Raw genomic sequence first — 23,276 nt, forward strand, 5'->3', positions numbered from 1 at the left:
TCTCACCCTGGGCAGCTCTGACTACTGCTGTACTTTTAAACCTCTTTGTTGGTTTCATGGGGAAAGTGGGATTTCCGTCTTCACATTTGCTTAATTACAACTGAAACTGCAACTTTCCCCATGGGTATTGGCTACTTCTAGAAACTATCTCCCTTTGCCCTTTCCATGAAGGAAAAGTAAAGGATGGATGCTTGCTTGCACTCAGGACCCCATTTTCCTTTCAGAAGAACCTCCACTCTTCCTCTGGGGGTCACGCCAGCGCCTTTCCCTTCCTCTACCCCCAGGTGTATCGCCTTTTACCTTCCTCACTTCTAAGCTCCAAGGGCCCTTCCTTTACCTCTATGACTTGTTTCCGACTTCTATGAATTACTTCTTCTACTTCTGTGATTTTCCAAATAAATGTTCTCTTATTAAAAAAAAAAAAAAGCCCTGACTGGTTTGGCTCAGTGGATAGAGCGTCGGCCTGTGGAATGAAGGGTCCCAGGTTCGATTCCGGTCAAGGGCATGTGCCTTGGTTGTGGGCACATCCCCAGTGGGAGGTGTGCAGGAGGCAGCTGAATCGATGTTTCTCTCTCATCGATGTTTCTAACTCTCTATCCCTCTCCTTCTCCCTTCCTCTCTGTAAAAAATCAATAAAATATATATATTTTTAAAAATAATAATAAAAATAAAATAAAGAACAACAACCTCATTGGTGCTTTCAACATCCTTTAACTTGTCAGCAGTATGCCCAACATTTGCCCCACTAATACAGTGGCCCTTAGGCACCACGTTTAAATTTCATCCTATTCTTTGTTGATTAATTTGCCAGTTTTTCAGAAAGCCTCAAAAATGTGGGATCTTCATACATGTTCCCAGGCCAGCGTGGTAAGGATGCAGAGATAAGACAATTTTGCTATCACATCCTTTACGCTGTAGTTCTGAAGCCAACCAGGTCATAGATTCACTGGATGACGAGCACTCTGAGCATATGCTCAACATCTAAAAAACTGTGTAGCCCAAGCCGGTTTGGCTCAGTGGATAAAGCGTCGGCCTGCAAACTGAAGGGTCCCAGGTTCGATTCCCGTCAAGGACACATGCCTTGGTTGCAGGCTCCTTCCTGGTCCAGGCCCTGGTCGGGGTCATGAGGGAGGCAACCAATAAATGTGTCTCTCTCACATCAGTGTCTCTCTCTGTCTCTCTCTCTCCCTTCCACTCTCTCTAAAAATCAATAGAAAAATATCCTCAGATGAGGATTAAAAAAAAACAAAGAGAATTTCAAGAAGAAAAGCAGATCAATGAGACCAAGTTAGGAGAGGACTGAGAGGCCACTAATAGATGTGGTTACAGTTCACAATTTTTAAAAGGTAAAGGGAGAGGAAGGCCACTAGAACCAGCAATTAGGAGCACCATTTGCCGACGCTCGAAACTGCTCTAACAGGGGACACAATCTTTCATTTGGTACAAAAAAAAAAAAAAAGCTGAAAACTAAACTGCCTCCTTAATTTAAAACAAACACTTTGTTTAAATCCTCACCAAGAATATTTTTCCATTGATTTTTAGAGGGAGTGGAAGAGAGAGGGAAAGACAGAGAGGAATATTGATGTGAGAGAAACATCGATTGGTTGCCTCCTGCATGAACCTGACCAGGACCCAGGCCGGGGAGAAGCCTGCAACCCAGGCACGTGCCCTTGACCGAATCGAACCCGGGCCCCTTGGGTCCACTGGCCGACGCTCTATCCACTGAGCCACACCAGCTAGGGTAACAGACACTTTTTAAAGCATAAGGAGTCATAGAATTTTAGAAAATGGAAGGGTGCTTACTGATCACTTATCTGATCCATCTCCTCGTTTTATGGTTCTGGAAACTCCAGTAACAGGGCGAGTTTCCTGGAAGGCCCAGAGCAGGCCCAGGGGGACGAGGGTCCAGTCCATGGAGCACGGGAAGCCCCCTGGGAAACCCCTGTGCTTCACGAGCGAAGATGGAAGGGCTGGTCCAGCATAAAACACGTGACATCTGAACGTAGAGGCTTTATTTACAATGAGACTCAAACAGGATGCAGCAAAAGACCCTCCTCCTCCTTCATGTCTTCTCAGCATGGGCTGTACTTCATAACCAAAACAGGAAAACATCCTTGGGCAGGGTGATTCCCTCCCCTGATGTGTCCCCTAAATCCCAAACAAGTCCGGTTCCCCAGCCCTGAGCAGGGTGGCTGGGGGGTTGGGGGGCGTGGAGTCGGCGGCTGCGCTCCCTCCTGCAGCCCCTGGGGAGCGAGTCCAGGGGCAGCTTCAGGCTTTCACCTCGCTCATGGCCTCCATGAGGCGAGCGCTGTTGGTGACTGCTGTCGTCAGGAAAATGAACCTGAACCCTGTGGAGCCAAAAGCACCAGCCAGGTGAGTACGAGCAGATCAGTGGCCCCCGTCACCGGCCCCGCTACCTAGAGCCCCTCCACAGCCCGGGCCGGATCCAAAAACCAGTTCACAGGCGCAGACACGTGGGTGCCACGCTCGGGGCACAGCGACTGGCCACGCCCTGGAGCTGGGCTCCTGCTCTCCAGCCCACAGCCAGTGGTACCCGAGGGCAGCAGAGGACCTTCCTGAGTGCTGCCCTTGGCAGCCCAGAGCCCGCCCGTGGACCGGCTGTCACCCTTCCGTCCTCGCTCACCTTTCTCTCTGCCCAGGAACCGCAGGGCTGAGATCTCGGAGAAGGTGCAGCCTCCCAGGAACACGACCAGGATGAGGCGCAGGGACTCGCTGGGAGCCTTGTCGTCCTTGGTCCCGCCTGTGGAGAGCAGACCAGACGTGGCTCTTTTTTTTGGGTTTAATCCTCACGTGAGGATATTTTCCCATTGATTTTTAGGGAGAGGGGAAGAGAGAGGGGAAGACCGAGAAAAACACACCGATTGGTTGCCTTCTGCATGAGCCCTAAACAGGGCCCAGGCCAGGGAGGAGCCTACAACTGAGGTACATGCTCTTGACCGGAATCGAACCCAGGACCCTTGGGTCTGTAGGCCAACACTCTATCCACTGAGCAACACCAGCCAGGGCCAGATCAGCCCTTGCCTGGCACGCTGGCACCGGGGATGCGTCCAGCCGCCTCTGGCCCGCCCGGCCCCCGCTGCCAAGGCCACGCACCTGTGAAGGCCAGTTCGCTGCAGTTGAGCAGCCGCAGCACCTCGTCCAGGCCCTGCCAGCTCCTCCGCTCCAGCACCTGGGGGGGCACGAGAGTGAGTTTCAGGTCTAAGACAGGATGGGGCTTATTATTTATTTTTTTAAATATTTTTACTTATTTCAGAGACGAAGGGAGAGGGAGAGAGAGATAGAAACATCAGTGATGAGAGAGAATCATGGATCGGCTGCCTCCTGCACACCTGGGCATGTGCCCTTGACTGGAATTGAACCCAGAACCCTTCCGTCCCCAGGCCAATGCTCTATCCACTGAGCCAAACCAGGTAGGGCAACAGGAGGGGTTTAGGAAAGGAAGGTCGCGGCGGCCCAACCATCCCATTTCTTGCTAGTCAGCAGGGCAGTATAAACTTGGGTCAGACCAGGGCCCAGGAGAAAGCAGAGAGAGACACGCGTGGGAGCGAGGGTCACGTGATCTCACCTGCTCAATGACTCGGCAGCTGAGGGGCACATAAGCGCCACTGAAGACATACGCCATGTCGCGTGGCACCTTCAGATCGTACTCGCCATCCACACGCGGGATCTAGAGGGCAAAGCAAGTGACAACTCTGCTCTCCGGTCGCTCACAGTGTCAGAGAGAAGTGGCGGGTCCCCAAGAACGGTTCTTCCTTCAACTAAAGGGAGAAGCAGCCACGGCCCGAAAAGAAGAGTCTAAACAAGATTCCGGCTGCTGTTCAGCGCCCGATTTTCTTGACTGAGCTCCCACGCTCCCTGGGAAGTGCTGGAGGGAAGGGGCCCCTCGCAGACGCCTCGGTGACAGGGGACGTGTCTGTCACTGAAGCAGCACTTGGCCATCTCTGGCCTTGTCAGGCACTTGTTACACATTTCCTAACAGAATGAGTCTGTGTGCCTTAACTCATTGGTACGTGATGCCCATGCTATCATGAGATGAAAGGTAGAACCTTGTTTTGTAATCCTCACCCGAGGATATTTTCCCATTGATTTTTAGAGAGAGTGGGAGGGACGGGGAGAGAGAGAAACATCCATGTGAGAGACACATTGATTGGCTGCCTCTCACACAATCCCTGACACGGGCCGGGGAGAAGCCTGCAACCAAGGTACGTGCCCTTAACTGGGAATAGAACCCATGGCCCTTTGGTCCACGGGCCCACACTCTAACCACTGAACCAAACCGGCCAGGGTGGTAGGATCTTGATAGAAACAAAAGATGCAGAGGTTTTTGCGGACTCGAAGTACTCCACCAAGGACCGAACCGGCAACCCCCTCCCCCGTTCATCCCTGCTCCACGTACCAAATTCAGCTTCTTGCTGATGGCACGAAAATTGCTCCTCTTGGCCAGAGAGCTGAAGGCATCAGTGATCTTTCCTGGGGAAGAAATCTGTGCTGGGTTTTATCTAAGGTCAATGGATTCATGAAACTGTCACATAGGATTCCATTCCGGAAATGACTGGCCCACCTCTTGTCAAGTAGCCGGACCCATCACATCTCTCAGCTGTTCACCCATAATTCCCTGGACCTGATGAGACGTTCACCACCCTCCCCCCACCCCTCTTCCTCCTCCTACAGGGTGCCAGCTCTCTACTAACTGCCACTTACAGGGCAAACATGTAAGTGTACAGGCTGTGGGGTCACAGTGACCGGAGGTCCAATGTGACTCACTATTTGAGGGAACTTAGACAAGTCACTTATCCTCTCAGCCTCTGTTTCCTCATCTGTAAAATGGAGATAAAACTAACCTTTGTGAGGACTAAAAGAGAAACCGTATCTAAAGGGCTTAGCACGTGGTGAGTGTCCAATAACCCGGAACAGCTCCCCCTAGCGGAAGTGGCGGTAATGACAGTAACAGTAGGAATGGCACTGTGTTTGCCGCTCATCTCTCTACCGGGTGCTGTTTGTGCAGAGAGAGGAGGGGAGGAGTCACCTGTGCTCCATGCTCACCTGCAGCCTTGTCTGTCACCAGCTTGCTCACTTTGCTCTCCACAGCGGTGAGGGTGTCCCCGGGGGCCTGCTCCGTCAGCAGCCCCGCGCGCCGCAGGTTGGAGAAGGTCAGCAGGTGTTCCGGGCCATAGCTCTGCAGGAAATGCAGGTGAGTCTTTACTGAACGCCCAGCAGAGGTCTAGCACTGTTTGGTGGCATGGAGGCGAGGGAGGCGAGGGAGGCGAGGGAGGCGAGGGAGGCGAGGGAGGCGAGGGAGGCGAGGGAGGCGAGGGAGGCGAGAGATGGGAGGGAGGCGCAGTCTATGCCTTATGGAGCTCATACTTGTTCCTGTGAAAGGTTTTCTTATCAGAAAGAACCAAACCCAGAAGAAAAGCAACATGAAACTCAAAGCCCAGAGAAAGCTACTGATAGGAGGTTGGTGGGGGAGGCTTCATAGATGAGATACGAAGTGACAGAAAGACCTGGAAGGAAGCTTGTCAATGCCTCACAAGGTGCTAAAGTGAGGGAGAGTGGGGGCGAGAACTCAGCCCCCGGTCCAATAGCTGAATTGTTCAGTGTTCCTGGCACCGGCCAGCACCGTGAGAAACGGGTGAGGGAAGGGTGTCTGCTGAAAGGTGACTGACTATCCTGAGAACCTCTGAGAGGGAGGCCAGATGGAGACAGATGGGGACAGGAAAGGGCCGCTGCTACTTTTGCCTCATTCAAAAATGTCCAATGAGCCCTAGCCGGTTTGGCTCAGTGGATAGAGTGTCAGCCCGAGGACTGAAAGGTCCCAGGTTCGATTCCGGTCAAGGGCACATGCCTGGGTTGCGGGCTCAATTCCCAGTAGCAGGTGGCAACCGATCAATGATTCTCTCTCATCATTGATGTTTCTATCTCTCCCTCTCCCTCTCCTTTCCTCTCTGAAATCAATAAAAATACATTTTGCCCTGACCGGTTTGGCTCAGTGGATAGAGCGTCGGCCTACGGACTGAAGGGTCCCAGGTTCGATCCCAGTCAAGGGCATGTACCTGGGTTGCGGGCACATCCCCAGTGGGAGGTGTGCAGGAGGCAGCTGATCGATGTTTCTCTCTCATCGTTGTTTCTAACTCTCTATCCCTCTCCCTTCCTCTCTGTAAAAAATCAATAAAATAGATTTTAAAAATATCTCACCTAATAATAGACAAACATGTAAATTGACCATCCCTCCGCTACGCTCACCAGCCAATCAGGAGAGTAGGCGAATTAACCCAACCAAGATGGCAGTTAATTTGCATACATAATCGCGAACCGACAGAGCAAAGACTGAAGGCTCTGGCTGGAGCAAAGGCCTGGGTCCCAGGTGCCGGAGGAAAACCGGTGCCGGCAGCCAGGGGAAGGGAAGGCCTATTGCACGAATCTCTTTGTGCAACGGGCCTCTAGTATATATATATTTTAAAATGTCCGATGAGCCCCCTCCATAAAGTTCCCTCACAAAGACATTCTTTTGGTTAGTGTCATCCCAATACATCAAGGTTGTGGGTTCGATGCTGGTCAGGACACATACAAGAAGCAACCAGTGGATGCATAAATAAGCGAAACAACAAATCGATGTTTCTCTCTGTCTTTCTCTCCCACCCGCTCCCCCACTCCTCTCTTGCTAAAATCAACACATTTAAAAAGACATTCTTCTGGCCTTACCTGTAGATACTGTGTTTTCAGGGATCGGTAATCCTTGGGGATCAAACCTGAGGATAAGAGAAGACAAGAAAGGTTTATGAGCCAGCTAAGGTGTCCTAAACATGCAACCAAACCAACCAACCAACCAACCCTCTTCCCCCAAGAAAACCTGAACCAGGAGAAATGATTCAGTAAACGATGATAACCTTGCACCCTCCACAGATGATTCTAAACTGACTCTTCGATGTAAGCTTGCTCACTGGAAGATAAAGCCCGGATCGGAGAGGCAAGGAAGCGCCCCGAGCCACGGGGGCTGGGAAGGGACACTGAAAGGAATGCTAACTGTGGCGGGAATGAGGTGGGAGGCAGCAGGGGGCGGAGGCGGGACTTCCGGGCATCTCTTCTGGCTATGGGCCAGGACTAGGGGCCCCTCCTACAGATGCTGAGGAGCAGGAAGGGGTCACGTGGTTCCAAGGCCAGTCTTCGATGTGGTTCTCCACTGAGATAAGGAGAAATGGGCTTCCACACGCAATAAAAGGGCCTTAGAATCAGCAAAGCCCTTCTCTGGGTAGAGAGCTCCCTTCAAAAATATTCACCAGTTGGAAGCCTTCAACAGGAAAAACAAGCTGCCACTAAAGGTTGCAGAGTCGGGCTTTGGGAAATGTTTATGAAATTGGTTGGCTGTCCCTTCTTCCTGGATTGCATCTTTTTAATTTTTTTCTCTTTTTAAAAAAAATATATTTTATTGATTTTTTACAGAGAGGAAGAGAGAGGGATAGAGAGTTAGAAACATTGATGAGAGAGAAACATCGATCAGCTGCCTTTTGCACACCTCCCGCTGGGGATGTGCCTGCAACCAAGGTACATGCCCTTGACCGGAATCGAACCTGGGACCTTTCAGTCTGCAGGCCGATGCTCTATCCACTGAGCCAAACTGGTTAGGCTGGATTGCATCTTTTTTTAAAATTTAATACTAGACGCCTGGTGCACGAAATTCGTGCATGGGTAGGGTCCCTAGGCCTGGCCGGTGATCAGGGTCGATCAGGTTCGCCGCCTCCGGGTCTCCTTGCCTCCTCCTCCCTCGCTCCCTCAGCACCCAGCTGATGCTGCTGGTCGCCCGCCATGTTCCGTGCTGCCCCCTGGTGGTCAGCACACGTCATAGGGAGAGATCAAACTCCTAGCCTCCTGCTCGAACTCCCAAGAGGACAATTTGCACATTAACCTTTTATTATATAGGATATTTTTATTGATTTCAGAAAAGGGAGAGGGAGACAGGGATAGAAACATCAATGATGAGAAAGAATCTTCAATCAGCTGCCTCCCGCACGCCCCACACTGGGGATCAAGCCCTCAACCGGGTATATGCCCTGACCGGGAATGGAACCGTGACCTCCCAGTTCATAGGTGATACTCAACCACTGAGCCACACTCACCGGCTGGACTGCACCTTTGTTATGAAACCTTGTTGAAAGAAGGAGGCCTGCTGCAGCAAAGAAAAGTGCCACTCTGCTCTACGCCTTTGTGATCCCAAGATATGACATCCCTTGTTTGGGGGAGGAGGGGGAGTCTGGATGTAGTCCTGCTTGGTGTGGAGACACTAATTTACCCTATGACTTGGGGATGTTCACTCAAAAGAAAAACTGCTTTAATTCTACAGAGGAAAGAATCCACAAAATTACGGGGAACCTTAGCCGGTTTGCTCAGTGGATAGAGCATCTGCCTGCGGACTCAAGAGTCCCGGGTTCGATTCTGGTCTAGGGCACATTCCTGGGTTGCAGCTTGATCCCCAGTAGGGGGTGTCCAGGAGGCAGCTGATCAATGATTCTATCTCATCATTGATGTTTCTATCTCTCTCTCCCTTTCCCTTTCCTCTCTGAAATCAATAAAAAATATATTTAAAAAATTAATCCTTCAAAATTACAGGGAAGTGTCCTGTCCGCTAGGACATTTATTGCTGTCGCTCATGATGATTTCTTCTATCCTATGGTACAGTTTTGACCAGGCATCTCGGTGCTGGGGGCTCACCATTCTCGGTGATTGACAAGAGGCACATGAGGCGAAGGCTTTCTATAGGCGACACCTGCACAGGAAGGGAGAGCCAAGGAGGTTCAAGTTTCGTAACACACATTCTCCCCTCCCCTTCCTCCCGGAGGCCGGCCCCATGCAAGCACCTCCCTCCCCGCTGGCTGGCAGGTGCCCACCTGCCGGTCGATGTGCTCCTCGATGTAGCTGGTGCTGTCCCGGATGCTGAAGCCCTCCAGCAGCGCTGCGAGTAACCAGAGGACAGCTTGTTACCGGGAGCAGTGCAGCAGCTGCCGTCTAGGCTAACGGGTGTCTGTCTCCCCATCTCCTTCTCCATCCGGGATAAGGGGCCCCCAGGAGTCTAACAGGAACCCGCGTTCCACAGAGCGCAGCTCCCCAGGGTGGGCGGGGCTGGGAGCCGGCCGGCAGTCACCATGCTCGGTCTTGATCAGCTCCTGGAAGTCCTGCTTGGTCTTCTTCTTCATGATGGACTCACAGGCCCCGATGTCTGCAGAGAGGACAAAGCCACCTGACACGTTCCTGGTTCCAGAAGGACATCCCTCTATTGTCCGGGAGAACAACGACCTCAAGGCAGAGGCACTTCTCCTCACTTTAGACCAGGCGTGGGGAACCGTTTTTCTGCCAAGGGCCATTTGGATATTTATTTTTATTTATTTATTTTAAAATATATTTTTATTGATTTCAGAGAGGGAGAGAGAGAGGAAGAGATAGAAACATCCTGCACGCACCCTACTGGGGAACGAGCCGGCAACCTGGGCATGTGCCCTTGACCAGAATTGAACCCAGGACCCTTCAGTCCGCAGGCCACGCTCTATCCACCGAGCCAAACCAGCCAGGGCCCATCTGGATATTTATAACATCATTTGTGACCCATACAAAATTATCAACTTAAAAATTAGCCTGCTTTAGCCCTACTGGTTTGGCTCAGTGGATAGTGTCGGCCTGTGGACTGAAGGGTCCCAGGTTCAATTTTGGTCAAGGGCACATGCCTGGGTTTCGGGCTTGATCCCCAGTAGGGGGCATGCAGGAGGCAGCTGGTCAATGATTCTCTCTCATCATTGATATTTCTATCTCTCTCTCCCTCTCCCTTCCTCTCTAAAATCAATATTTTTTTAAAAATTAGCCTGCTCTATTTGGTCAAACAGTTAACTAACTCACCCCTAATGCCTGGGCAGGGCCAGACCAAATGATTTCACAGGCCTTATATGACCCACGGGCCGGACGTCCCCCACCCCGGCTTTGGACCAACCAAGAGCATCATCTGCCGGGTGAACAGGGATCTCCTCTCCAGAGGCAGATGTCCCGTCACATCCCCTCCCCAAGCCCCAGCCCCCAGCCGAAACCTACGCAGACTCAGCAGGCGGTGCTCCTGCTTCAGGCCCTTCAGCTCCTGGGACACGAAGTTCTTCATCTGCTTGATGTCCATGCCTCGGCGGCGCTGCGGGCAGGTCCCAAGGTCACCACGGCCCTCCCAAGGTCACCACCGGCCTCCCTCGGCCCCCACCGGCCCGGGAAGAAAGCCTGGGACCCTGTCGTAGCATCAGAGGGCTGGCCGAGGGGCAGCAGCCTTGGGAAGCCACGGAGGAAACAGAACCGAGGGCGGGGCTCGGAGCCTCACGTCATACTGGGCCTGCAGGTTCCGGGCCTTCTGGCTCAGGAAGCCAAAGACGTTGGAGAAGTGCTCGTTCCGAATCTCATGAAACACCTGGGAGGGGAACAGGACGGGACGGACTTCTGTACAGACCGGACCGGGTCCTTCCTTCCCGTCAAGGTCACGGCAGCACAGGAAGGGTGCTCCGAGGTTTCAGCAAGAGTGAGAGGAGAGCCTAGTGGCAGCAGGCCGTCCATGTCAATGCCTGCTACCTGCCCTGGGGCACCCACTTTTTTTTTTAAGTTATCTTTTGAATGAATGAATGAATGAATGAATGAATTTAATTTTTTGTTAATCCTCTCTCGAGGGTATTTTTTCCATTGACTTTTAGGGAGAGTGAAAGGAAGGAGGAGAGACAGAAAGAGAAACATGGATGTGTGAGAGATGCCCTAACCCAGTGGTTGGCAAACTGCGGCTCTCGAGCCACATGCGGCTCTTTGGCCCCTTGAGTGTGGCCACGAAGTTTCAATCACACTGTACTTGAGCGCCCACACGTGGTACAGTGGGGCCTTGACTTACGAGTTTAATTCGTTCTGAGACCGAGCTCGTTAAGGAGCTCGTTAACTCAAATTACTCTGTCAACTCAATGCAAAAAATCGGCCGAGAGACAGCTGGTATCTCAAAAAACTTGTTAGTCGGGACACTTGTAAGTCAAGGCCCCACTGTATTTTGTGGAAGAGCCATACGCAAGAGGCCGAAGTTTGCTGACCACTGCCCTAACCCTCCCACGGGTCGGGGATCAAGCCTGCAACTGAGGCATGTGCCCTTGACCGGAATCAAACCCGGAACCCTGCAGTCCGTAGGCCGACACTCTACCCACTGAGCCAAACCGGCCAGGGCCTGGGGTACGCTCTCAACTGGTGGGGGTCCCTCTGTCCTGTGGACTCAGCTTCCCCTCCCAGGGCGGTGCCCCCGCTGTGTGGGAGCAGAGCCCGGGGAACCCCACTGCCAGCACCCACACTCGCACCTTGTCCTCGGCGTTCAGCAGCACCTTCAGGCTCTTGTCAGAGGATGTGACTTCTGGGCCAAAGTCGACGCTCCCTTTGAGAGCAAGGGGACAGCGATGAGGGTCTCCCCCGAGGCCTTCCCTCTCCTGCCCGTCCCAGATCTGCCATTAAAGGGCCTACGCACATTTTGAAGCCGCAGTTCTCTCAGCGCCTGGGTGCCCCCCGCCAGCCCCGCGCCACGCAGGAGGCCCAGGAGCCCAGGGCCCCTCCATCTCGCCAGGATGCCACTCACCACACTTGATGCGGAACGTGTCGTCCACCAGGCCCTCGTAAACCACCTGGGAGCACAGTGCCGTCACAAAGTCCACGTCTGAAACCCAGAGCCCTGACCGTGAGGGCCCTGCCACAGCCTGCTGCCCGTCGCTCAGCACGAGCGCCAGTGCCTTCCCCAGGCCCGGGTGCCAGGCCCCCAACCAATGCTGCATGCACAGCCCAGCCTGAGGGACCCGTCTGTGCCACCACGTCATACTCCCGCTGCTTCTGGGCCCAGAGAGAGAGGAGTGCCAGCGTGAGTTACCTCTGTCCAGGAGGAAGATGTGGCCAATTTCTGGCTTCCGGCCTTTGGTTTCACTGTCCTCCTCCTCCTCCAGGTTCCTCCACAATTCATGTGACATCTGCCAGGGACCAAGACATTCTTTTATTCCCCCCCAAAATTCTTAATTTTGTTTTGTGTGATTATACTTTTAAAAACTATATCTATATTTTTATTGATTTCAGAGAGAGGAGGGGAGAGGGAAAGAGAGAGAGAAACATCAATGATGAGAGAGAATCATTGATGGGCTGCCTCCTGCACGCCCCCTACTGGGGACCGAGCCTGCAACCCAGGCGTGTGCTCTGACTGGCAATTGAACTGTAACCTCCTCGTTCATAGGTCGATGCTCAACAACTGAGCCAAAATTATATTTTCTTATTTTGAGATATTTATAGACTCACATGCAGTTGTAAGACATACAAGACATTCTTGCCCTGACCAGGTAGCTCAGTTGGCTAGAGCATCGTCCCGATATGCCAAGGTTGTGGGTTCGACCAATGAATGCATAAATAAGCCAAGTACCAAAGAGATGTTTCTCTCTCTCTCAAATCAACAAACTAAAAAAAAAGAGAGACATTCTTAATCTTGTATCCAAGTCCCTCCTATAGCCCCACACCTACAGAAGCCAACCCCTTTCCCTGGGACTTACTGATCCCAAGAGGGGAGCTAATAATTAACAACATTACCTACTCTGGCCCCATCTGTTCCTATCCCTCCCCGTCCATCCCCATTCCAAAGATAAAGATTCAGGAACGCTGCCCGGCCGGTGTGGCTCAGTGGTTGAGTGTCGATCTACGAACCAGAAGGTCACGGTTTGATCCCGGTCAGGGCACACGCCTGGGTTTTGGACTCGATCCCCAGTGTGGGGCGTGCAGAAGGCAGCTGATCAATGATTCTCTCTCATCATCGATGTTTCTCTCTCTCTCTCCCCCTTCCTCTCTGAAATCAATAAAAATATACTTTAAACAAAAAGAGATTCAGCAAAAACAGATCCAGAGACAGAGAAGCATCGATCAGACCGTCAAATCTCAGAGGGAAGGTAGGGGAGGGGGAGAGATCAACCAAAGGACTTATATGCAAGCACATAGGCCTAACCAATGGACACAGACAACAGGGGGGTGAGGGCATGAGTGGGGGGGGGCGGTAATGTGAGGATAAGGACACATATGTAACAACTTAATCAATAAAAAATTTAAAAAAAAGAGAGATTCAGGAATGCTGCCCAAGAGGCCCTAGCTCGTGCGTCTCTGTTAGCCACACCAGCTCCCATCTCTGAGGACTATGTTGCCACAAGGAAAGCAAGGAAGAGAATATACCTCCTGTCACAGATGCCCTGGACAGTGGACAGTCCACGGTGGGGGAGAGCAGGTGCAACGGGCCCTGCCAGCGCTTACCTTGGCGCACCTGCCGATCCCGTAGCAATTCGGAAAGGGGCCGTAGAGAGTGCTGAGGAGGTGCAAGGCCTGGGCCACAGTGTTGATCCAACGCTGGTCTCCTTCCTGCAGGGACCACGGGGGCCACAAAGATGGGGGTTAGCCGGACAGACCCATCAGGATGGCACTAGCCCTGGAGCCCGGGGACAGAGGCAGGGCGTGGGGAATGCTTGAAAGAGTTCCTTGTGACTGGCCCCAAAGGACACAATCAGTGGCATTCAATCTCCCAATCACTCTCATGCATAATAAATGACGGGACTGCCCGAGCCAGTTTGGCTCAGTGGCTAGAGCATCGGCTTGCAGACGGAAGGTCCCAGGTTCGATTCTGGTCAAGGACACATGCTTGTGTTTTGGGCTCGATCCCCAGTTGGGGCGAAGGAGGCAGCCGATCAATGATCTTTCTCATCATGGATGTTTCTATCTCTCTCTCCCTGTCCCTTCCTCTCTGAAATCAATAAAAAGATATTTAATAAATAAATAAAATATTTTTTTAAAAATTACAGGACTTGGTTGAAGGTGCATCAATACTGCTAGCCCACTGGACCCCCTGTTTGTCCCCAGCCGTCGATGCCAAGACCCAAGGGCCCCGCCTTTACCAGGAAGTAGTCCCTGAAAAATTCAGGTAGCTCCATGCTCAGCAGATCCACATCGAGAGGCAGCAAAGAGAAGGCCCATTCGTCGCAGCTCACATCTGTGGGGACAGAGACATCAGCCTCCCTGCAGAAGGCCCGGGGCTCCACCTTCAGGGGGAAGGCCCACCGGTTGCCTAGAGATGTCTGAGCGCCTCCCCAGGGGGGGTCAGACACAGCCTGGCCCCCGCGAGGAGCTCAGAGTCTGGTAACAAAAGGAGACGTGTACACGACAGCTTGTCGTACGATGTGACAAGGGGTGTGTTTTCATTATAAGGAAACAGTCATTCCTGACTCGGCAAATACCAATGGAGTGGCAGGTGTGTGCAGGCACTGGGGTACACAGTGGGGAAGAGAATGAATGTGCCCCGTGTCCTGGGGAGACCCTTACAGTCTAGTGCAGTGGTTCTCAACCTTCTGGCCCTTTCAATACAGTTCCTCATGCTGTGGCCTAACCATAAAATTATTTTCATGGCTACTTTATAACTGACATGTTGCTACTGTGATGAATCGTCATGTAAATATCTGATAGGCAGGATGGTCTTAGGCGAGCCGTGTGAAAGGGTCGTTCGACCGAAGGCCAAAGGGGTCGCGACCCACAGGTTGAGAACCGCTGGCCTAGTGGGAGAGACACGCACCAGGCAGATCTAATTACAGTTGTGCCCCAAGCCATCCATGAGCACAAACATCGCAGGGTCTAACCCAGGGGTGGGCAAACTTTTTGACTCGAGGGCCACAATGGGTTCTTACACTGGACCGGAGGGCCGGAACAAAAGCATGGATGGAGTGTTTGTGTGAACTAATATAAATTCAAAGTAAACATCATTACATAAAAGGGTACGGTCTTTTTTTTTTTTAGTTTTCTTCATTTCAAACCAGCCCTCGGGCCATAGTTTGCCCACGGCTGGTCTAACCTCACACAGGGGTGCAGGACAGACTTCCCTAAAGCAGTGACTTTTAGGCTGTGACTGTAAAGATGTGGGTGGGTGCAGAGTGTAGGGTGGGGAATATCCTGGGCAGCAGGAAGAGCATGTGACGTCCCCATGGCTGGAGGGCAGTGAGTCAGGAGAAAGGAGCTGCACTGACAGGCAAAGGGGCCGGGAAGGGACCAGGAGGCAGAGGTGGGGACCCGGGCTTTCTACTGGCCACTGAAGGCGCCTGAGGGGGTGCCGCCCGCAGGTGGGTGTTGTGTGGAGAACGAAGTGAGCGATACACAGGGGAGGGAAGGCACGTTATTTCCCTGTGGGAGTCTTGGGAGGTAAGGACAGAGCAGTTGGCGGTTAGCAGCAATAAAGCCCTTGCATCCTCTCCCACTGCCCCCCTACTTCCATGCTCAGGCACCTCTCCTCCCGCTGGGCCAGCAGGAATGAGACAGGAAGGGGCGGGGAGGGGGCGGGGCGGGGGGAGGACACTGTTCCTTCTGCATATACGGCCCCTTTCCACTCTCTCATCTCCTCTCACCTCCATAGATCCCCTCTTCCTCAAGCACCATCTCACAGGCATAAAACTGAAAGGGAAAAGGAAGCCGGTTAGCAAACACCCCTCCTCCCTTCTTTCCATCCCTGGAGTTCCCCCAGGATCACTGACAGGACAACACTGACTGACCCAGTAAGAGAACCCAGACACTTGGATCTAAAAAGGGCACCGGGCCCAGCCGACATGGCTCAGTGGTTGAGCGTCAACCTATGAACCAGGAGGTCACGGTTCAATTCCCGGCCAAGGGCACATGCCTTGGTTGTGGGCTTGATCGCCAGTAGGGGGCGTGCAGGAGGCAGCCGATCAATGAGTCTCTCTCATCATTGATGTTTCCATCTCTCTCCTTCTCCCTTCCTCTCTGAAATCAATAAATATATATTTTTTAAAATATATTTTATTGATATTTTTACAGAAAGGAAGGGAGAGGGATAGAAAGTTAGAAACATCGATGAGAGAGAAACATCGATCAGCTGCCTCCTGCACACTCCCTACTGGGGATGTGCCCGCAACCAAGGCACATGCCCTTGACCGGAATCGAACTTGGGACCCTTGAGTCCGCAGGCCGACACTCTATCCACTGAGCCAAACTGGTCAGGGCAATAAATATATTTTTTAAAAAATAAAATAAATAAAATAAAATAAATAAAGAAAGAAAGGGCACTGGAATCACGGAGTCCAACTCTTTGCTCCCTGGAAGAGCTTTGCAAAGGAGAAGGCGCCGCAGCTGTCACGGAAGGGCCATACAGAGGCCGGCTCTCACGTCCCACAGTCTGTACTCGGGGCGGCTTGCCCACAGACCCCCTGCTACACAATCAGGCCTACGCTAATGAGGCAGCAGCAGGTGGTCGTCATCACACATCTGCTTTCAGGGAGCTGGAGCTGTGGGCCCCTGGCCCCTTCCCCGCCCCGAACCCTATCCTGCCTGATGCCACTGCCATCAGGACCCAACCTCACCTTCTGAGGGCTGAAGATCACTTTGTATTTTCGCGTTCGGCCGGCCAACTTGTCAGCGTTGACGAGATCTGCGGACAGAGGGAACGCGACCCAGAAAGCCGTGGGCCACGTGTGAGGTGAGAAGCAAGGGAGCAGTTACCCTTTTATTTATTTATTTATATATTTTAAAAATATATTTTTATTGATTTCAGAGAGGAAGGGAGAGGGAGAGCGAGATAGAAACATCAATGATGAGAGAGAATCATTGACTGGCTGCCTCCTGCACTCCTCCTACTGGGGATGGACCCGCAACCCGGGCATGTGCCCTTGACCAGATTTGAACCTGGGACCCTTCAGTCTGCAGGCCGGGGCTCTATCCACTGAGCCACACCTGCTAGGGCTCCTTTTTTTTTTTTTTTTAAATTCTTTATTGTTAGAAGTATTACATGTTTCTTTCCTCCCCATTAACCTCTCCCTGCCTGCTCCTGCCCCCCAGCACAGGCCCTCACCTCACTACTGTCTGTGTCCACGGGAGCAGTTGTCCTCGACGTGGCATGGCCAACCCCAACACCTCTTCACTTATGAAAGGGTCCCTGTGGCCGAGGCCCTTAGATCTCACCCCCCCCGCCCTCGCCCCCGAGGTCTTAGTGACATGGAGCACCACGCCATACTCACTGGCTATGTATCGCATGTTCTTGATGCGGGGTCTGACCAAGAAACACAATCTATGGGAGAGAAAGGGGAGAAACTCAGTGAAGGGAAGTCATGAGGTTGGTGACAGACCGCACCACCTGAAGAAACTGAAACAACACCCCACTCTTTCACCATCTGCTCCTCTTGACCGGCCGACCGTTCCCAGCCTCGCCACAGCCGCGCCTGCTCTGACCACGGACTCCCTCCTGACATCAGGGACACTGTGCTCAGCATAGGGCCCCTCTGGGGTACCCGGAGTTCCTGTTCTCAAATAATTTACAATCTGTCAGGCGAAATAAGGTGCACGCATGTATAAAGTATCAAACACGTGTTTAAAAACAATACAGAAAGTTGTCTGGACAGCATGGCTCAGTGGTTGAGCATCAAACTAGGAACCTGGAGGTCACAGTTCGATTGCTGGTCAGGGCACTTGCCTGGGGTGCAGGCTCAATCCTCAGTGTGGGGTGGGCAGGAGGCAGCCCGTCAATGATACTCTCTCATCATTGATGTTTCTATCTCCCTCTCCTTCTCCCTTCCTCTCTGAAATCAATAAAAATATATTTTTAAAAATACAAGAAAGTATATAAAATGTTTTTCTAACTTGGATGTATTCTCCAGGTACCCAGGAGAATTTTTCCTCTAAGGGAGGGTGTAAATTACTTAAAATTGAAAAGTATTGCCCTAACCGGTTTGGCTCAGTGGATAGAGCGTCGGCCTGCGGACTCAAGGGTCCCAGGTTCGATTCCAGTCAAGGGCATGTACCTGGGTTGCGGGCACATCCCCAGTAGGAGGCGTGCAGGAGGCAGCTGATCGATGTTTCTCTCATCGATGTTTCTCTCTACCCCTCTCCCTTCCTCTCTGTAAAAAATCAATAAAATGTATTTTTTAAAAAAAAGATTGAAAAGTATTAAAAAGAAAAACAGCCCTGGCTGGTGTTGCTTGGTGGTTAGAGTGTTGGGCCCAGGCACCAAAGCGTCCCAGGTTCGATTCCCGGTCAAGGGCATGTACCCAGGTGCTGGGGTCCAATCCCAGCGGGTCCAGGGGTCCCCAAAGGTGTGGACGGAGTCAGCGAAGAAGAAATGACACAAAGACAGCCTTCAGTTGGTCAGCAGCCTAGTCAGGACCTATAGCCAGGATTTCCAGCCAAAGTTCTGGTTGGAGCTCTGGTTAGGAACTGATGAGGTTCTGATGTTTATTGTCTTGTTACATCCGTATTTATACCAGCCGATTTTAATCCTGTCAATTTCTATTACAAAGGTTAGGGCGTTTCTTATCTCCATTCCAGGGAGTAAAGCTTATGTAGCTTAACTACCCGCCTGGCACTTAATTAAGGGGTTGTATCCCCTCCCTAACCTCAGGGAAAGAGCCCCACCTGGGGAAACAACCTTTCTCGGAGAGGTGACCTTGGTTAAAACACATGGCGCTAAAGGGAGCAAACATATTAAGAACAGTATGCTATATATGCCAGGTCCATTGAAACATATGCTGTGCAGATGTTTCTTTCCTGCAGTGATTGTGTCAAGCAGCAAGGATGGACTGGCTCCCGGCACCCAGGTTGCCGGTTCGATCCCAGGCCCCAGTCAGGGCTCATGCAAGGAGGCAACCAATCGATGTGTCTTTCTCACATGGATGTTTTACTCTCTCTCTCCTCTGTCTCTCTGTCCTTCCTTCCCTCCTTTCCACTCTCTCTGAAAAAGCAATGGAAAAAATATGCTCTGGTGAGGATTTAACTAAAAGAGAAAAGAGCCGAAACCGGTTTGGCTTGGTGGATAGAGCATCGGCCTTCGGACTGAAGGAGGGGGTTCGATTCCGGTCGGGGGCATGTGCCTTGGTTGCGGGCACATCCCCAGTAGGAGATGTGCAGGAGGCGGCTGATCGATGTTTCTCTCTCATCGATGCTTCCAGCTCTCTATCTCTCTCCCTTCCTCTCTGTAAAAAAATCAATAAAATATATTTTTTAAAAAAAAAAAAAAGAAAAAAAAAAGAAAAAGAAAAGAAAAACAAAAAGCAGACAACAGGCAGTGAGTGTGTGACAAATACTAAACACCCTGGAGATCCAGAGGAGGAAGGCTTCATGGAGGAGGTGGCACTGGGGTCTGAGGGCTGGGTATGTCTTACAGGAGCAGTGAGGACAGGAGGGAATTTCAAGGCAGAGTGAATGGAGTGGCCAAAGGGGGATGCCACGTGCATGTAGCTGGGAAGCATGTGAAAGCACGTGTCCAGCGGAGGCTTGAGGGCCCCGTGAGAGACCAGGCTGCAAAGGCAGCGTGAGGCCCAACTGAGGATTCCCTCGGCTTCCACGGTGAGCAATCTGCACTTGACTCGGTAAGAGAAGACTTGATGGTTCCTGAGAAGAGCACGGTGAAAAAAAAATATATATATATATATATTTTTTTAAATATATTTTTATTGATTTCAGAGAGGAAGAGAGTGGGAGAGAGAAACATCAATGATGAGACAGAATCACTGATCAGCTGCCTCCTGCCTCCTGCATGCCCTCTACTGGGGATGGAGCCCAAAACCCAGGCATGTGCCCTGACTGGGAATCGAACCGTGACCTCCTGGTTCATAGGTCGACGCTCAACCACTGAGCCACACCAGCCGGGCAATGAAAACATTTTTGAAAGCTTCATTAGCCGAAACCGGTTTGGCTCAGTGGATAGAGCGTCAGCCTACGGACTGAGGGGTCCCAGGTTCGATTCCGGTCAAGGGCATGTACCTGGGTTGCGGGCACATCCCCAGTGGGAGATGTGCAGGAGGCAGCTGGTCGATGTTTCTCTCTCGTCGATGTTTCTAACTCTCTATCTCTCTCCCTTCCTCTCTGTAAAAAATCAATAAAATATATTTTAAAAAAATAAAATAAAATAAAGTAAAAAAAATAAAAAAAAAGAAAGCTTCATCCATCTGGTTAGAAGTGGCAGACTAGACGAGAGGAAGACGACAAGGGAGGGAGAAACTGCAGAAAGGAAGACGGAACAAGGGGCTAAAGCATAACCTCGCATGCAACTGCCCAAGAGCAGGGAGGGGAACCGTATCACAAGCATCACGCTGCCAGATCGCAGCCACGGACGCACCAAGGGCAAAGTGCAGGGACGTCCCCCGGCTTGGAGGCGAGCCAGACGCCCCAGACACTCACTGTTCACTGGAGCTCAGGACTGGCTTGTTCTCCACCTTGTACAGCTTGTCTACTTCGTGTTGCTGCCGAGAGAAGCCAACAAGACAAGGGACACAGAGTGCTTGGAAACCCACAGCATGACCCAAGAGCAGGGACTTGGGTTCCTCGTCATGATAATTCTGGGGATCAAACTGCCTCCCTGACAATCATTCACTGAACCTTCCCCAAACTGTTAACAGAAAAACGAAAAATAAAACAATTCAAAAACAATAGATAATACCATCCATTCCAACTACCCTCTATTTACCCTACAATGGTAGTCACCCTTTAATAATTTGTACTGTTCTCCAAAGGAAAAACTGGCCAGACTGGCGTGGGTCGGTGGTTGAACATCGACCTATGAACCAGGAGGTCAGGGTTCGATTTCTGGTCAGGACACATGCCCGGGTTGTGGGCTCAATCCCCAGAGGGGGACTTTCGGGAGGCAGCCGATCGATGATTCTCTCTCATCGTTGATGTTTCTATCTCTCCCTCCCTCTCCTTCCTCTGTGAAATCAATAAAAATATATTTTAAGCCGAACTGGTTTGGCTCAGTGGATAGAGCGTCGGCCTGTGGACTCAGGGGTCCCATGTTCGATTCCGGTCAAGGGCATGTACCTTGGTTGCAGGCACATCCCCACTGGGGGGCGTGCAGGAGGCAGCTGATCGATCTCTCTCATCGATGTTTCTGGCTCTCTATCTCTCTCACTTCTTCTCTGTAAAAAATCAATAAAATATATTTATATATATATATATATATACTAGAGGCCCGGTGCACAAAATTTGTGCACTCGGTTGGGGGGGGGGGGGTGCGTCCCTCAGCCTGGCCTGCGCCCGTTTGCAGTCCAGGACCCCTTGGGGGATGTCCACCTGTTGACTTAGGCCCACTCCCTGGGGAATCAGGCTTAAGCTTGCAGTCAGACATCCTTCTGGTAGCCAGGGAGCCCTCGGGGGATGTCCGACTAAAGGCTTAGGCCCCCAAGGGATCAGGCTTAAACTGTTAGTTAGACATTCTTAGTGCTGCCATGGAGGTGGGAGAGGCTCCTGCCACCACCTCCGCACTGGCCAGCCATGAGCCAGCTTCTGGCTGAGTGGCACTACTCCTTGGTCTGACCTAAACCCTAGAGATTAGTACTTCATTTTACAACTTTTTCTCGGTTTATAGGCAGCAGCAAACTCAGACCACACAGTCGGGTATGCAAGAAATGTTGCTTTCTTTATTGTTTAGTAACCAAACCTAACTTCAACTTCAGCCCCCATTCTGCCAAGTGAAAAAACAAAAACAAAATATTATTTAACTTAGGCTCCCCACCCCCTTCTCTGGAGTTGTACTTCCGTGCCAGACAGTTTATATCTCAGGCAGAGGTGCCAAAGAACCGAGGAGGGTCAAGAACATGTGGATCTCAGTCTTCTGTCTGGACTGGCCCCCACCCAGTGCCCTTGACCCTCACCTGACCCTCACCTCAGAGCTCAAGTTCATGCCGACCCCTGGTATATTCTCCTCATCTGGGCCTTGAGGCCTCTTGAGTCCAATTTGCTCTCTTCATCCCTCCCTGCCACCTTCTCTCTCTCACACAAAGAGCTATTGGGCTTTCTGGGGTGAGGTCCTCTGACACCTTCTCAGCCCCGTTGCATGGACATCATCTTGGTGCCTTGGACACGGCCACAAAGCTGTGTGGCTGCTCTCAGACCCTCCGTCTCCTGCTGCCTTAGGGAGTGACTCAGTGGGAGGGGAGGGTCACAGTCCTTTTTACATGGCCGCCAACAAACACTCAGTGTTCCTTACCTCTAGTTCTCCTTCTCCTCCTCACCCCAGTCCAGGCACGTCTATGTGCAGGGCAGGGTAGGGTGGGAGGCAGGGGTGTCTCTGACCCAGCACACAGGCTTCCAGATCCACTGCTCCCCCAGGAGGCCTTCCATGCTCTGGACCTCGACACCCAGAACCTGTCCCCTCTCAGCTGCAGGTCTTTGCCCACAGTGGTCAAGTCTGTTTAGAGCAGTGGTTCTCAACCTTGGCTACACATTAGAATCACCTGGGAATCTTTTTAAAATCCTGATTTCTGCGCCTCATCCTTTGTTACTAATGTTGTGGCTCTACCCCATAACAAAGGAACAGAATTTCCAGAGGATGAGGCCCAGAAATCAGGATTTTAAAAAGATTCCCAGATGATTCTAATGTGCAGCCAAGGTTGAAAACCACTGGTTTAGAGGCTTGAAGTCAAGAAGTGCCTCTTTGTTCTCTGCTTTCTGGAGGCGGTCAGCGTGGAACATTCCTGCCCTGGATTCCTGCCCTGGATTGGGTGTTAAGAATACCAGGAGGGGGAGCACAGACTCCTCCCAGAGCTCTGAGATGGGAAAGGCAGCACCCCCTCACCTCTAACCCCAGGACGTTTCTTTAGAAGCAGAAGCCTCATCCTGTGCAGGGGCCTGTGCTGGCTGCCTCAGTTTCTCAGAGACAACGAATTTGGTGAACGTCTTTTCCCCACTGCAGTTGCTGCTTCATTTGTTCGTTCTCGCATTTTTCATTAGCTGCTAAATCGCCCCTGTGGCTGCAAACCTGTTGTGCCTGTCTCAGCCAGTGGGGAGCTATGGGAGCTGTGCAGGGACAGGGGAAGGGGGAGGGGGGCCCGGCCTGCAGAGAGGGTCAGTGGTGCCTGCCTGGCTGTCTCAGAGGATGTGGCTTAGGTTAGGTCCTGTCCTTTGGCAACTTTAGGAGGGGAGGCCGTGTCCTCCGCTCCCCACTTTGACTCAGGGGCAGAAGTTCTCCTTGCTCTCTGGCCTCATAACTTAGTGGATCATAGTGGGATGCGGCAGGCAGGCAGGCGGCTTCTGCACTGCAGACTGCACACGGGCGCCAGCCGGAGGTTTCTGCGGCTGCACACACTGTGGGCAGGCGGCTTCTGCAGCCGCACACGGCCCGGGCCTGAAACCCGGGACCGGATCGGGTCACAGACGGCGGGCAGGAGGCTTCTGTAGCTGTACACAGGCATGAGCCAGCAGCTTCTGTGGCTGCACATGCTGTG

General features: G+C 52.0%; 1 protein-coding gene across 2 annotated transcripts in view; it reads right to left on the reverse strand.

Annotated features, from left to right (window-relative positions):
* Positions 1 to 1,997: 1,997 nt before the first annotated feature.
* VPS33B (VPS33B late endosome and lysosome associated) overlaps positions 1,998 to 23,276 on the reverse strand; it is a 28,594-nt gene continuing 7,315 nt past the window's right edge. Inside the window, exons 3-23 of one of the 2 annotated variants that reach the window (XM_070400368.1) lie at positions 20,236 to 20,297; positions 17,082 to 17,131; positions 16,428 to 16,495; positions 15,459 to 15,504; positions 13,965 to 14,059; positions 13,330 to 13,434; positions 11,921 to 12,017; positions 11,636 to 11,713; positions 11,364 to 11,437; positions 10,364 to 10,450; positions 10,093 to 10,183; positions 9,158 to 9,232; positions 8,904 to 8,968; positions 8,728 to 8,782; positions 6,724 to 6,770; positions 5,065 to 5,197; positions 4,418 to 4,491; positions 3,587 to 3,688; positions 3,115 to 3,190; positions 2,645 to 2,761; positions 1,998 to 2,348 (exon numbers count right to left, since the gene is read on the reverse strand). In XM_070400368.1, coding sequence (XP_070256469.1) covers positions 2,269 to 2,348; positions 2,645 to 2,761; positions 3,115 to 3,190; positions 3,587 to 3,688; positions 4,418 to 4,491; positions 5,065 to 5,197; positions 6,724 to 6,770; positions 8,728 to 8,782; positions 8,904 to 8,968; positions 9,158 to 9,232; positions 10,093 to 10,183; positions 10,364 to 10,450; positions 11,364 to 11,437; positions 11,636 to 11,713; positions 11,921 to 12,017; positions 13,330 to 13,434; positions 13,965 to 14,059; positions 15,459 to 15,504; positions 16,428 to 16,495; positions 17,082 to 17,131; positions 20,236 to 20,297 — 1,677 coding nt within the window. In that variant the 3' untranslated portion in view covers positions 1,998 to 2,268. The remainder of the gene's footprint in view (positions 2,349 to 2,644; positions 2,762 to 3,114; positions 3,191 to 3,586; positions 3,689 to 4,417; positions 4,492 to 5,064; positions 5,198 to 6,723; positions 6,771 to 8,727; positions 8,783 to 8,903; positions 8,969 to 9,157; positions 9,233 to 10,092; positions 10,184 to 10,363; positions 10,451 to 11,363; positions 11,438 to 11,635; positions 11,714 to 11,920; positions 12,018 to 13,329; positions 13,435 to 13,964; positions 14,060 to 15,458; positions 15,505 to 16,427; positions 16,496 to 17,081; positions 17,132 to 20,235; positions 20,298 to 23,276) is intronic. The other variant, XM_070400369.1, reaches the window with a different exon arrangement.

This window comes from Myotis yumanensis, unplaced genomic scaffold (genome assembly GCF_028538775.1).
Source record: "Myotis yumanensis isolate MYYU_CA2020_CCGP unplaced genomic scaffold, mMyoYum1.0.hap1 SCAF_20, whole genome shotgun sequence".
In the NCBI taxonomy this organism is placed as follows: domain Eukaryota; kingdom Metazoa; phylum Chordata; class Mammalia; order Chiroptera; family Vespertilionidae; genus Myotis; species Myotis yumanensis.